We start from the raw sequence: 15604 nt of genomic DNA, 5'->3' as shown, positions 1-15604 counted from the left end.
CCAAGTGAATAAGCTGAGAAGATGGAGATGGAGAAGGCTCGTTCGAAGATGAAGATGAAGAAATGAGAGAATTTAAACAGAACAAGTTATTTTGCGTTGTTTTGTTGAATTAAATATTTTTTAAGCTTCCATAGTTTTTTTCCACGAAGGCAAAGAAACTTTTACGGTCAGTGAGTCGAACAAGAGTCGCGTGCATAGGACGATTCGGGCTGACCAGCAGACCACCCTGCGAATATATACCAAGTAATCGCAATTTTATCGTTTCACCACGCCTTTCTGCTTTAAACCTAAGGAGGCTTTAAAACTCGATAGTTGTAAGGATACATAACAGCCAAGCCAGATTATTATATATTCCCTGATTTTCTTTTCTCACATTAACTGTCAGTAGTTATTAAATCGAACCCAAATGCCAGTTGATTGAACACGTTGGACGAGTTGCTGAGTGCCCGGCCATGTTTTTAAATGAATTTATGTGATAAGTTAACTTGGCTGTGTGTGTGTGTGCGTGTGTGTGTTAATATTATGTCGCTTTGAAGCTGACTAGACACTGAGGAAGAGAGGGATGTTGTAGAGTCTAATGGGACTACCACGGCGGGACAGTTTCCTGCTTAACGCCGGGCCACTCGCCACGTCCGCTTCTTCTTTCAGCTCTCAATCTCATTTGTATATCTATATGTTGTATTTAAATTATAATGATAATAATGGACTGTATTCTCTCTCACACTTGCTTTAATTCACTCGGTCGATCAATCTACCAATCATAATTTATATCAGAGCCACCTCGGGGTGACGATATCGTCAATCAAAATTGGCCCATTTGCCACGGAGTTTTGTCTCATATGCGAGTAACGCCCTCTCTACTTGCTGTTAACTGTTTACCATCCTCGATAGGAGGACAATTGGTGCCCATTCTCGACACCAGATACAATTTATTCTACATTCTACATTCAACTTTGATAATCTTGCTTTCAATTAAACTCTTTTTGACAACAATCATTCTTTGTTTGGTGATTATTTATATCTCTACTCTAGTATCTAGTTCTCACGGATCTCTTTTATACAGTCACTGGACTGTTTGAATCAATGAGAGATAAAGTTATCGTTATTATTAAGATACTGCGTAATTTCAGGAGATACTTGGACATATGCTTAACCATTTATCAGAAACTATTTTCTTTGGATTCAAGGGAAAAATCTGGCTAATAAAAATAGAGAATTTTAAAAGATTCAGTGCATTTTCTTGCTTTAAAATTTATTGATCATGATATATGTCAATTTCTCAACAATTATTATGAGTCTTTTTAGGAAAAAGTTGACACTATATTTTCTTATATTTAAACTTAGCTTTTCAATAGTAAAAAAAATATTCTCTTCAAAATCTTGCTCTTGTTTTAATATACTTAGCTATCATAATTCAAGAAATAAATTTTTAAATCAATTACTTGTAAATTATAACTTTTGGATAAGTAGAAAATTCTAATGAAGAAATCAAAAAATTTTTAGATTTCTGCTACCTTTTGTGTGATTAAAAGAAAAATTTTATTCTTTTGAATATTTTTAGTTAAAAAGAATTTTTGTTGGTTAAATAAATTGATCAAATTAGATTTTCTTAAAAAAATTAACTTATAAAATAATAATAGTACGGATTGTCTTAATGAGTTTAAGTTTTCTTCTAAACATTTAAATATAATAACGTAAAGTGAGTTATTCAAAATATCATAATACAAAAAATTGTATGTGTGCAAAGAAGCATTTATTTTATTTAAAAATGAAATAAAAACATTTTCCCTTTTCTATGTAATTCTCATGTAGATTAATTTGTTGGTTCTTAAAGAGAGAAGAGATAAAGATACGTTTTATTTCTTAGAGTAGACATGGATCTTTTATTTTTGTTTTCTTTCTTATTATTATTAGCATTATTTTATATTCACTTTAAGGTCTTGCAACCCTTGAGAAATGAAGACGAGACATAAGAAGAAGTGAGAGAGCATACATAAAGACTTACCGCAAAACACAAGCGGCGCCTTTTAGTAAATTGAAAACACCCGTTGGATTCGGCTAATTACCAAAACATAATGATGCCACTTTCTCTCTTTCTCTGTCTTACGATTTAGCCGTTACACTGCATATCCATGCAATAAGTATCAACATAACACACAGCCACCTTCTTTTCTAAGCTCCTTCTTTCAGCTTACATTTCTTTTTCCCGGGAGTCATCTTTTATTTTTGTTTTTTATTCTTTAGCTCCTTAACATCTTCTTATTCTTTTCTGCGGTATTATGCGAGCGCCATATACCCCGAAGGCTTCTCCTGGGTTCCCGGATTTCTTGGCGCCACTGGAATACCAAGCTACACGGAATTCCCGGCACTTTCCTGGATTTCCGGCTTTTTAATCCAACCCGGCATGCGCTAACATGAAAGGCACTACCATTTCACCACATCTTTCTTCTTAACTTATTCCCTATTTTTTCCTTTTTTATTTTTTACTTTTTATTGCTTAACTTGTAAGCATTTTGTATCGACTAACTGGATCTTCATTCATTTTTCGTATCTATAAGTCATTCTTCCAATCGTATATTATATTATTTACATAATTTATAGATTTATAAATACCTTTCATCTTTTGGGACGTGTTTAATTTTTTTTTAAAAAGAATTGTCGTTAATTTTTCTAGTTTATAGATTAAAAAAAAAAGCCTTATGTTAACAAATTTTTTTTAAGTTAAATAAATAAGTCGAAAAGATATTCAAACATTTTAAGTATTAAAAAAAAATTCATGATTTTTTGTGCTAATAATTTTTCATCGCATTCAACTTAAAGAAATTTTGAAAATTTTTATGAAAAAAAAAATATTAATTTTTGAGTTCAATTTGTATGCATATTACACAAACTCTTAACAAATAAAAAAACGTTTATAAATTAAAAATCAGACAAGACTGTCAATATGCCGAGTCAACTTAACTTTTCTCACGTCTCTGGGTTAAGTAGTCTGGGCTCTATCGATTGCTCAAGAGTTTTATTCTTGGCACCTTCGGTATTGTCCGAACATGTAACTTGTCACAAAACATTGTTTTTTTGTGAAACATTATCAAGAAAAAAAAAGGAACCTATCACGGCTGAAATTCGTGTCACTGACAGGACAGGAAACATCATCGGAAACAAGGTGGCGTCGACGAATTACACTTGTCAAAAGTGTGTGGCGCTACTCGTTGAACCCATCTGCTCTGCATTAACTAGCCTCTCGGCTTTCAGTTTGTGTCAAGTAGTAAATGAGAAGCTTAAAATTAAAATATAAAAAAATAGTAATTATTGTTTCCGGTAAAATATCAAATTTTGTCAATACAAATCCTTCAAAATGATTAATATTTTCTAGAATATTACCTTCAATCTTGAAGAGAAGAATTTTTTTTTATTTATGTAAAATCATATTTTTAAATCAATAATTAGAAATTCATATCCAATATGATTGAAATAAAAACAATGAACTAAAAATCCGTATCAACGATTGGAATTTTTTTTTTATGTTAAAATTATTTGTATGTAATTCAATATATAATACATTGAACTTCTCTCAGTGGAATAAAACGACTGGTATAGTACGAGGGGTATTGGAAAAATTTTCTCACGACTCACGATAAATAACAATGAAAGATGCGAATATAAAAAATTGAAAAAAGTGCGTAGCTGAGTAGTTTTAAGTAGGAAAAAAATACCTAGGCACACATGCATACATCTATATATCTATATATGAGGGAGGGAAATTGGTTAGCGGTTATTTGCTCGACTGAGGACGAGTGTCGTGTAAGATCCGACGACATCAGAGGCGCCGCCACGCAAACTTCGCTAATGGATGTGAGTGTACAACATAACAAGATAAAGAGAGAAAGAAGTGAAATAACGATTGGCCCGAGTAAGAAGTATTGTATGGATACAGGGATGAAAGATGTGCCGGAAAAGACTCCTCGCGCTTCCTTTTACTGTTTGTTTTTCGAATGTTTTAGGATTATTGTTTAACCAACTTACTTACTGCCTCTGTAGACGAGCATTGTATAGACAGCCGCTCCTATTTGCACACCAGCCTCCTATTTCCCCTTTAACCTTTCATTAAGTTGAGGTCCTCTTCCTTTAAACTAATACTAAATGCTGCTTGACGTCGTTTGTCTTCTTATTAATTATCTTTAAAGGCGTATTGAAGTTTTTAACTACTAGTTAAATATTTAGTGTTCTATCACCCTACGTGTGCTTTATGATCGACTCGTGTTTTGTGCTACGGTAGTTTTTATCTTATTACTAAATCTCATTTTTTTCATTAAAATTATAAAGAGAAGTAGGGAATTTTTAAATTGACGGTATTATGAGATTTTCATGATTTTTTATAAAAAAAAAAAATTTGTATATCTTATCTGCATACACTTAAGTAGAAAATAAAAATTTATAGGTTTGAATTTTAAAAGGAAAAACTTTATTGTTTAAATTAAAAAGGGAAAAGAGTAATTATTATTAATAACTGAATAAGACAGTAAATTTTTAATTAAAAAAAAAATAGTCACTAGTATTTATTTTATTTGTATAAAAAATTCTATGCCATTTTTGCTTCAAATATACCACGAATTTTTTAAACGCTCAAAAATTTTACGTTATTGCGAAAAAAAAATATTTTTGTGTACAATACATGAAGACTTTACCGTAATATATCATTACACATGATTTGTACACAAAATAAATGACGCAAAATTTTTTGCTGTGCACAGCTAATGCACATGCGCAGTTGTACATTATCTATTTTCATTATTATTATATTTTAACCATTACTATTAATTAATAGCTTTTTATATGAGCCTATTATAAAAATTTTGGCTGAAAAATTCAAAAGGGTTTTTATTTTTGAAAAAATGAATTCAGTAAAAAGAAAATTTTACAATTTGGTGGTGTTTTTTTTACACTATCGTGTTTACAATTCTAAGTAAGATTTATGTGCTACAAATTTTATTTTTAATAGAATTCAAATGTAGATTATAATTAGTATTGAAAAACTGGGTTTATATAATAATGTATTATTGATCTTTCTGGCAAAAGTTTAGCAAAAATAAAAACTAAATCTCGAATCATAATATGCAGAACTGAATCATGAAATTTCAAATTATTTCAAATCTCGTGAATTAATGATCCAAAAATGAAATAACTTGAATTGCAAAATTATCTTCCACGGTAATAAGTAATACGTCTTTAGTCTTCTATTCAGCAAAAATAGATTTTGACGACAAAGTAAAAATAGGCTTAAAATCTTGAATGCCAGGTTTTGCTAAGAGGATAGGACAGTTTGTCCGAAATGCGAATATGAGGAACATATAAATGTGGTTGTACGTTGATGCGTGATGGTTGAAGTAATTGCGTCTTTCAAGTCGACGAAGCGTGACCACCAGACAGATTGTGACAGAGCAGCTTGCGGTCAAGGGTTATCATTGGGGCTTATGAGATATCTGCAGTTCCTCTTAGAGAGATATCATATTATTTTTAATAAAATAGTCTTCTTTGTGTCCTGTGTCTCATGTCGCTGAATTTCTATTCAAGCGCTTGTAAGACCAGTAATATATTTATTATTCGTAGCATAATAAGTGTACTATACCGATATTGCAAACATTTATTGATGCTGTTACACCCTTTCTTAGAAAAACTTTAAGTCAAACAAGAGTACAATATTTAAAATTTTTTTCTTTAATTATCTCATTCATGATTCAGGAAACAATAATTATTTTTGTTTTGATTTCTAATCAAAAATAATTTTGTTTGCATTTTTTTAACTTTTAAAATTATTAAAGATTTTTCAAATTAATCTTAACTAATTAAAATTTTGTGATAAAGACACTTAATTTATTTTTTTAATGTACTTCAAAAAATTAAAACACTCATTTAATAAGGTTTATGATAATAAACACAAGAAATATATGTTGTAAATTATATGTTTTGATTAAATTTTCAAATTATCATTAAATTTAAAGAAAAAAGTATTTTAAAATATCAAATTTCATTATGAAATTTCAAAATAAAAAATTATACTTCAAATTTTTCAAATTATTTTGTATCTATTTTTGAATTTACATTGTAAAATTTAAATTGAAAATATTTAAAAAATTTTTTTGAAACTTTTAATCATTATGTATGTTCAAGTACAAAAAAATTTTTAAAATCCACTTTTTTCATTGCAAACATTTCCTGCGGTTACACCCATTCTTAGAAAAGTTTTAAATTAAACGAGACTATCGTATTTCTATTATATTCTTTACTTATCTCATTCACGATTCAGGGAAAAATCATAATTATATAGTAGCATACAGGATTAGAAAAAACTATCGTTTTCATTAACAAAAAAAAAAAAAAAAAAAAAAAACATGGTCACTTTAAAAAAAAAAGGAAGAAAGGTCAACATGAAATTTGAGAAATCGTATATTTGGACAACCAAATGGGTATCCAAAACAATTATTCATTGTGAATTGTGAAAATTGTGCGGTTGAGGTTGAGACAAAATCCTTTGAGAGAAGAAATAAAATACGAGAAAGAGGACAAGGGAAAATTTCTCCGTATATATCTCAACCACAATGATTGAGATTGAGGAAGTTAGTTTCGTCGTCTGCACTTTTCTGTCTTTTTATTTTATTTTTTACGATTGACCCGCGGCCGCTAAATTACGGGGTCGCGACGGATCAAGCGGAAGCGAAACCTTCGGGTGTCATCCGAGCATTTCAATGGCTGTTCCACGACGTTGCAGGATAAAGAAAATAAAAAAAAGTGAGAGAGATAAAAATCGAGGATAAAAAAGTATTCGATCGGCTTCAATCAACGGGTCCATTGTCAGCACAAGCGATAATTCGAGAGTAAAGAGAACATTCTCAATGTTTCCAGTTACTCTTATTAATTATTCATGAATCAAATTTTTTTCGATCGTCATTATCATTATTTCGTATTTTATTTTCACAGTTTATTGATAAAATGTTTTCTCAATCAGACGAACTGTTCGTTGAAACTTAACGTTCAATTTTTTTTCACTCAACAATTGATGGTTGCATTAAATTCATTTCAGCGCTCTTTGAATAAATTTCCAAACATACAATTGCCAGCTTTGTTTACTTTCTTCTTCACTTCATAAAGCAATACCTAGCTTGCTAAGGGCTTTAAATTTTTAATTACTCAACCCTTATTCTACAAACGATAAAGTTCTATTTATCGAGGTGCGAATTCGCTTAATTATTAAATCAATTTCAGTATAATTGAATCTATTTAAACTTAATTACTTGATCTTACTAATCTCCCTTAAAATTTTTCTACATGTTTCTTTATCTTAACTCCTTTTTTTTTTTTACTTCAGTTTTCGCGTTTATATTACGATTCGCTTATATATACTTTTGCTTGATATTGAAAATAAAAGTACGCAGAAACCACCTCAAAGAGTTTTTCTTCATCCTCTTAATGCATAGGAGTAAAAATGGTATGGGAATGAAAACCTTTGTGGTAGTCGATGTTAGCGGGCTGATTTCCGTTTAACTTTTTTTTTTTTTTTTTTTTTTTTTAAGAATTCTTTTATTTTCTTTTGTATTACACTTCTATCATCTTTTAGAACGTTCAAATATAAAATAAATAATTTTCAACACGGAAGCTCTAATAACTTTTAGCGCTTTATAAATATGCTATCTAATTATTTTTTACTGTAAAAGCTGTAAATTTATTCAAAATCATATTTACAAGATTAAATTATTAATTTGAGTCTAAAAATGTAATGTACAAAGTAAAAAATTTCTCGTCATTTTGTAGAGTGTTAAAATTTGTGTGTTGAATGTTACACTCTAGTGTGTAGAATTTAACATTCTAGTGTGTTAAATGATTAAATCAACACATGAGAATGTTAAATTCCACACACTAGAGTGTAATATTCAACACACAAATTTTAAAACTCTACACAATGACGAAAAATTTTTGACTGCACTGATAGAAGGATTTCTTAGCATTTAAGAAGATTTCTTTGTATTTAAGAAATCATTTCTTAAACATCATTTCTTAGCATTTAAAAAATATTTCTTAGTATTTAAGAAATATTTCTTTGTATTTAAGAGATATTTCTTAGTAGTTATATTTCTTAATATTTAAGAAATATTTCTTTGTATTTAAGAAATGATGTTTAAGAAATGATTTCTTAAATACAAAGAAATCTTTTTAAATACTAAGAAATCCTTCTATCAGTGTGTGTAGAATTCTAACTTTATATGTATTTTTGAATTTATTTTGTGAAATGTTTAAATTTAAATTTTGTTTTGAAAAATTAAAAAATCCTCCATCTTAAATTAATTTTTTTTTCCAAATCATTCATAATAAGACATTCGACACAAAATAAAATTTATTGACAAAAAAATATTCTTCTTTTTTCTCCCTCAAATCATTTATCCACCAAAAACCGTTAACTAATCATTAAATTCTCATAAAAAATTGATAAAAATCCAAAACTTTTAAAAATTAAATTTCACTCCCCAATTCAAGTTTAAAATTTTTTCCCACAAATTGCCAATATTAAAAAAAGGGTTAATATCAGAAAAGTTTATAATTTAAAAAAATCATTGAATGACAGGAATAAAAACCAAAGATGGCATCGATGGTTCTACCCTTCCCTTCTATTTAATATTTCCACCCTACTGACTAGTGACTATCGAATGCGAAACATGTCGCGTACGCCTTATTCTGCTCTCCCTTCGAATTTGCCGGAAAATCCACCCCTTTTCGGGCGGTCGATACTAAGGACGCTTCGCCATAGCTTCGACCGCATACCGTCTTTCACCACCTACTTCACAGCCTTCAGCCTTGCTTTTTCTTTCTACCACCCTACACTCTATACATATAATACCCCTGTATATACCTACCATACATATCCTTTTTGCGCACATTCGTCATTCACAACTACACCACCACACATGATGGCGCCACTTGTAGTGCCCTTTTTTATTAAAAATCTTTCTTATAAAAATAACAGCTAGAACAAGCTCATTAAAAAACTCTCAACCCAATTATATTATTCTATTTTATTTTATGTTCAATAAAAAAAATAATAAAACTGTAAGTTTAATTTTAACTACAATTATATCAACGGTAATATTAACACTTACAACAATATACTTTATAGTGGGCCATAAAAAAATTACAGATTTTTTTATGGACCAATTATAACCAGAAGAAATTCTCGCTTGATATTAAACTTTAAAGACTGCGCACTATTAAATTTTATCTTTATTATTTACGTAAAATTTATTGGAATATTAAAAAAGTTTAAAAATAAAACCAAAGATGTAATGATATAATATGACTGAGAAAAATATATTCAAATTTGATTCGTAAAACTATCGACATGGACATGGATATGGAGGTTTTTGTGGGGACTCGCCCTCATGATTCCAAGTAGGTGGGCTTCTAGCCAGGTAGCCGAGGAGATAACACCCTGAGATTACCGCAGACAGAGTCATTAGCCAAGTCGGCTTCTGTGTGGACACTCTCTGTCCTTTTTATCCGAACACTCTCAAGTTGTTTATACACGACGAGAATTTTTGATGATATTTAAAGGAATTTAGTTCCCTTTTAATTTATAACTTTTGCATAGGGTATCGAGCAGTGATCATCCAAGTGATGGTTTACGGTTGATGGGCCATTTTAATCTTCAATTTCAACCTTCATTTCTGCATTAAATCTTTGTGATACACAGAAAAAAAATGTTTTTGAATCAAGTATATACTTTTGAAGAACTTAATCTTCTTGATTTGAGTAGAAAAATTCTTGAACTAATATAATTTTTCTTGATTTAAGGAAATTTTACTTGATTCGAGAATTTTTCGTCTTGATTCAAGACAATTACCCTCTTCAAAATTATTTTCTTGGTTAAAAAATTTTTTTCTCGAATCAAGTTAATTTTTTTTTCAGTGTATATTTGAAGTTTTTCACATTATTTATTTCCCGTTTCGGAAAAAACTGAGTTTTGATCAATTTCTTAAATAAATTGAAAAAAAATAATGAATACAATTTTTTTTAATGAATTTTCAGTAATAATTTATTTATTTATTTATTTTTTTGGTCAACATTAGTTTCAAAAAATTTGCAGAAATGCATTTTAAAATTAAAAAAAAAAATTATTAATGGAAAAATAGAGTTATTTCATCCTAAAACTTTGCATATTTTGTCGACTGACAGTTTGCCGTATTGAATAAACCAAAAAGAAAGAAACAAAAAATAAATAAAAGAAGAAAAAAATTAATCGTGCCGGTGGCATTTAGCTATAGTGTTGATAGGCTAATGACAAACGCGTAGATTAGCCTTATCTACCCGACACTAATTATTTCCTCTTTGTATAATGCCGCCTTGGTCACTTACGATTCACTAGCAAATGGCGCTGGGATATATATTTTATTTATTACCATTATATACCATTCACATCCTTTTTTCTTTCTCCGTTGCTTCATTTTAGTGCTCATACTCTTCATCTTATTTTATCTCTGTCGGATTCGAGGTTCAAGGTGCTTATGAACATACATTTTTATTCCTCTTTTCATTATTTTTTATCATACGTGCATTCGATTTTAGTATTTATTTTTGTGCATTTTTGGTGTGAAGTAAACATTTATATTCGTTGAAATATATTTTTCCCATGGGTTCAATTCGAATTGGTAATTCTGTTGGTTGTTCAAAGGAATATTAATGTATTCACACGGTAAATTTGGAAAATTTAAATGGAATTCTTTTTTTTATGAGATATCTTGATCAAAGTCGAAGATAAGTTTGATCAGCTGAATAATATTAGAATAACTCGGGTCGGTTGAAACTTATTAAACAGTTTTCGAAAAAGATCATTTTTAGTTAGTCAAGCATATAATTAGTTGAAGGAGTTAAAGGTTAACTTAAAAATGGACATAAAACTTTATATTTGCTTAAATTAAAGTTTTATTTAATTTTTATCGCTGTAATTTATTTTTTTAATTAAAACAAACAGGTACTCTTAATATTTTAGTGTTCAAAAATCTGTTTTTAAATTTTTATTAATGAAAAATTGTATTCAAAGAAATTTTATGCAATTATGGTGCAAAAGCAATTATCATGATATCCTTCCTACGATCCACCTTACTAATACTAATAAAGCAGTATTGATTATATTAATTACTCTCGTAATATCTAATGTTATTGCTATTACGAACTAATAATTGAATTACTAATATCAATTGAAAAAAAGTGATGCAGTTTATCCCATAATTCCTTTTTTAAATTTTTCAGACGATACTAAATTCAATGCACAAATACCAGCCGAGGTTTCATCTTGTGCGAGCGAACGATGTCCTTAAACTGCCGTATTCAACGTTTAGGAGTTACGTATTCAAAGAAACAGAATTCATCGCCGTTACAGCTTACCAAAATGAAAAAGTAAGTAGCTAAACAAACAAGAGTACCTTGTTATTTATTGCCGTTTTTTTCTCAAGTTATTTATTTCTCAAGAAATTATTTTAGTATTTTGTCGTACCACTTGATTTTTTCAGAAAACCTGCAAGTAGTATTAAATATTAACTTCTGTCGGCGAAAGTTAAACAGTGAACGGTAAAAGATAAAGATGAAAAAAAAAGTACAGTTCGAAAAAATATCTTAACGTAAGGGCAAAGTTTTATGAGACACCTTGGAGTCGTTCCAAGAGTTTTGTACAACTACTATACCAAACTGTCATCAAACTTTTTTTGATTTTTTTTTCTCCCAGTTAATCTTTTTTTGTCAACTCGATGAAATTCAATACAATTGCTTCTATTTTTTTACACTCAAATTCAAAATTTTGACTTCAACGAATTGATTGTTGATAATTAATCTGCTTTTAAGCTCTACCCAAAGTTCGTAGAAAAAAAATTTCTTGATTTAACTTCAAAAAATTGTTTTTATAAAAATACTTAATAAATAAATGAATTATGAGGAAATTATTTTAAATCTATATGATAAATTGAAATGGTTTCAAAATGATTTTTTTTCTACTTTAAAAAAATTAAATTAGTTTTTTATTAGTGAATTTTATTGCTAATAATAAATTATTGAAACAAAGAATCAATTTTTCCATAATTTATAAATCAATCCATCGATAATTTGAATGCATATAATCTATATGTCATATTGAAATCGATTTTATATAGGTTCTAACGCAGCCTTGAAATTACCAACGCTTATAAATACGTAACTCGATTGTATTGAAATAAATCTAAAACAATAACATATAAATTTATATTTATGCATCTTTACATACAGGTATAATACATAAAGTTAAGTTATACAGTCGTTATACGTATCTATCTTTCTCTCTACTCCCTTTGTGGTTATACATAAATAGTACAATTCCTTTTCCTTTCTTATCGAATTACAATATTACATACACATAACTATAATGGCGTTGGTCGTAGCTATTTATTGTTATCAATTTATAAGATCTCTGCTTAATCACAGAATATTTTTCATAAATATAATCCAAATACGTGAGCATAACAATAACAATATCATTATTTAACCAGCCAATGGTCTTGTTACCACAATATGTAGATATTATCGATTCGCTGAAAAAAGTATATTAATTATTCATTTTTTATTCGTAATTTCAATCACCTTTTTATAGCCCGAAATTATAAAATTTTTCTCGTGAGATTTTCGCAATATTTAATCGGCTTCTTTCATGTTAATTTTACGTCGCTTTTTTATAGCTACCCTTTTACGATCAATTTGAACCGATGCCACGATTTAGTTTTAATAAAAGTTTTTTTATTTTTTATTCAAATATTTGAAATTAATATCAGAAAAGGCAATAAATTAGAAGAGAACAAAATCATTTTTTTTTTTTTTTTTAATTATATGCTTCTTGGAATAGTTAATTATTTTATCTCAGCTATCTTCTCTATGAGAAGATAAATATAGAGACTTTTTTAACTATCGCTTTATAGCGTAACAAGGTGTCAGGCTACTGATTATTTATTCAGTAATAAATCCAACTTTTAATGCAATAAAATACGATCTGGCATCAGTGAAGGTTACCGTTATATATTATATTAGCATTAGATTAATTCTAACAACATTATTATTAATATTATCTCGTGAAAAAATTTTCTACTGACTTGATATGTCTACATATAATTTCCTGATATGTCTTGATATGCCTACACGTCTTTTGACATCAAAATTGGTCATATGAAGCTATATAAGGACATAATTAGCTTGATATGGTCATATATAATTTTTTGAAAAGAGTTAGTATTAAAAACCTCCAACAGGTGGCGCATAACAGCTAAATCTTCTCTTTATAAGAGAGTTTGGTTTGAGGTTTTAAATTATGTAATAAAAAAAATATTCTAATCAACTAGTAAACCAGTTTTTGATTAATACGACATGTTAATTGACGTACATATTTAATATAATTGATGTATTTACAGAAAAAATCAAAAATTGAAATTCTGTAATAAATTATTTTTTTTTCTAACATACAGCTAAATATGGTCACATTAAAAAAATTTTTCTATAGTGTTCTTTCGACTCGAGTCTCAATTTCATGACTCAAAAAATGTCTAACAGAATAAAATAATTAAGAAAATAAATTTTTATATCTGTTTATGACTTACTGCAGAAGTAAATCTCATTTTACGATCACTAATAATGACAGCTGGATGCATAAAGATAATCACCGTTATTATAGCAAAAAAATAGACTACCTTAATTATTTTTCTTCCAAATTATCGGTCGTTACTGTAATGTATTAAATTTTTTAAATGATTTTTTATTTGTTTTAAGTCGTTATAAAAAAATGTCCAGTCATAAATTATTAATAATTGGAAAATTTTTTATAATTATTATTATTTATTATACTACAAACAGCGAAAAAAATTTATCTTAAAAAAATTTGTGTTAATTATTTTCTTACGTTTATTTTCAGATTACGCAGTTGAAAATCGACAACAATCCTTTCGCGAAAGGATTTCGAGATACTGGTGCTGGCAAACGAGAGAAAAAGTGAGTATCGCTTTCAAAACTTATACTTATTATATTAATTATTTATACTTCTATCATTATTTTTGGTATAATGACTCATCATTGATCTTTATCAGATCTGATAAATTAAAATTAAATCTGATATGTAAAATGTCATCTCGTTCGCTTTCCGCATTTTGATTTAATCAAATGCAATTTATTTATAACTATAAGCATTTATCTCACTGTGTCCAAATATAGAGTACCCATGCGTCATCACTGAATTTTATTAAATGTGAATAAATAATCATGCATTATTATTATTGTGTATGTAAATTCAGGTAGTTTGATGAGAATTTATTTAATCTGTTGAAAAGTCATGAAAATTCTGGTTCATTTTATCAAATAAAAAATTTGCAACATAATTTAATATAAAATACAGTCAATTTTTTCGATGATTTAATATTATTTAAAAAATTCAATATTTTTTTTTTTTTTAAAAAAAAAAGCTACTTGACGGAAAAATAATTTATTTATTTATTTACTGATCATGGAGATAATTCTCCTTTTGACCACAAATCCAAATAATTACAAAATTCCAAAATTTACTATTGTTACAAAAGTTTAATTGAGCTGGAATTGATAAATTTTATTTATATTGAAAAATAAAATTAAATTGAAAATTAAAAAGTAATAAGTCATATAAATACAGCAAGAATATATGACATAGGAGTTGTGTGTGTGTGTTAGATGTTATATGCATAACTGACATTGACGTGTGAAGAAAATTCAATGCATAGTAAAGTAAATGGTATGAAAATCCACTTGAATTCTCTCTTATGGTGTAGCGTATGACTTTAGTTAAACCGAAATAGGTTTCATTGAGCGTTTGACAGCGTGATATAACCACGAGGATATAGTAGCAATAGCCCCGAGGGGTGAATCGACATGAAGCCCATAAACTTGCAATATTGAATACAAATGGACGGATCATGACCCGTTAGGGAGTGCAAATGAGAATCCAAATGCAAACCCCGTAGATCTGCTGTTTGGGGATCATCATTCACTGTAAATTTATTTGGTCATCGATCACCTCTCTTTATTTTTTATTACATTGAAACTCTCAGTACAATTTAAAATACAATACATTTATTAACAGTCAATAAATTTTTCTATCAGTGTATAATCATGTATAAAAATAAGTAATTATTTTTAATTAACTAAAAGTAAATTAACTTGTTAATTGCTTTCGTATTTGGAGCAGCAACTTCAAATAGTTTGACAAAATATCCATATTAAGAGCTATTTAAATTCGTTCAATTAAAAGAAGTAGGTGACAAGTTGAGAAATTCACTGACTTTTATGTTTGATATCTTCATCAGCTCCTTTTTGCTCCCTGTAAAAAGTGCAAGCAACGCCACGCGCGTGTCACTTACAGTAATTAAAATTTTATTTAGTCATGGAACCTAGAAGTTGGCTGTCGATAAAGCGGAATTTTTAAAAAATGTTCAACGATTGCATCATCTATCATATAATACGTTCACATTTAGAGTGAAGAAATTACATGCTTGTAAGTTTGTCTTTATAAGTTATTCAAAACTCGTAC

General features: G+C 28.5%; 1 protein-coding gene and 1 long non-coding RNA gene across 7 annotated transcripts in view; one reads left to right on the top strand and one right to left on the bottom strand.

Moving 5' to 3' along the window:
- The window catches only part of LOC123262141, a 118810-nt gene that overhangs the window by 27074 nt on the left and 76132 nt on the right, over positions 1-15604 (bottom strand). The window lies entirely within an intron of this gene.
- LOC123262138 (optomotor-blind protein-like) overlaps positions 1-15604 on the top strand; it is an 89994-nt gene that overhangs the window by 65235 nt on the left and 9155 nt on the right. For all 6 annotated transcript variants that reach the window (XM_044724241.1, XM_044724238.1, XM_044724242.1 and 3 more), the window contains 2 exons: positions 11293-11439; positions 13964-14040. In XM_044724241.1, coding sequence (XP_044580176.1) covers positions 11293-11439; positions 13964-14040 — 224 coding nt within the window. The remainder of the gene's footprint in view (positions 1-11292; positions 11440-13963; positions 14041-15604) is intronic.

This window comes from Cotesia glomerata, linkage group LG3 (assembly GCF_020080835.1).
Source record: "Cotesia glomerata isolate CgM1 linkage group LG3, MPM_Cglom_v2.3, whole genome shotgun sequence".
Taxonomy (NCBI): Eukaryota; Metazoa; Arthropoda; class Insecta; order Hymenoptera; family Braconidae; genus Cotesia; species Cotesia glomerata.
Note: the sequence above shows the minus strand (reverse complement) of the source record. Positions and strands in the feature narration are given on the sequence as shown.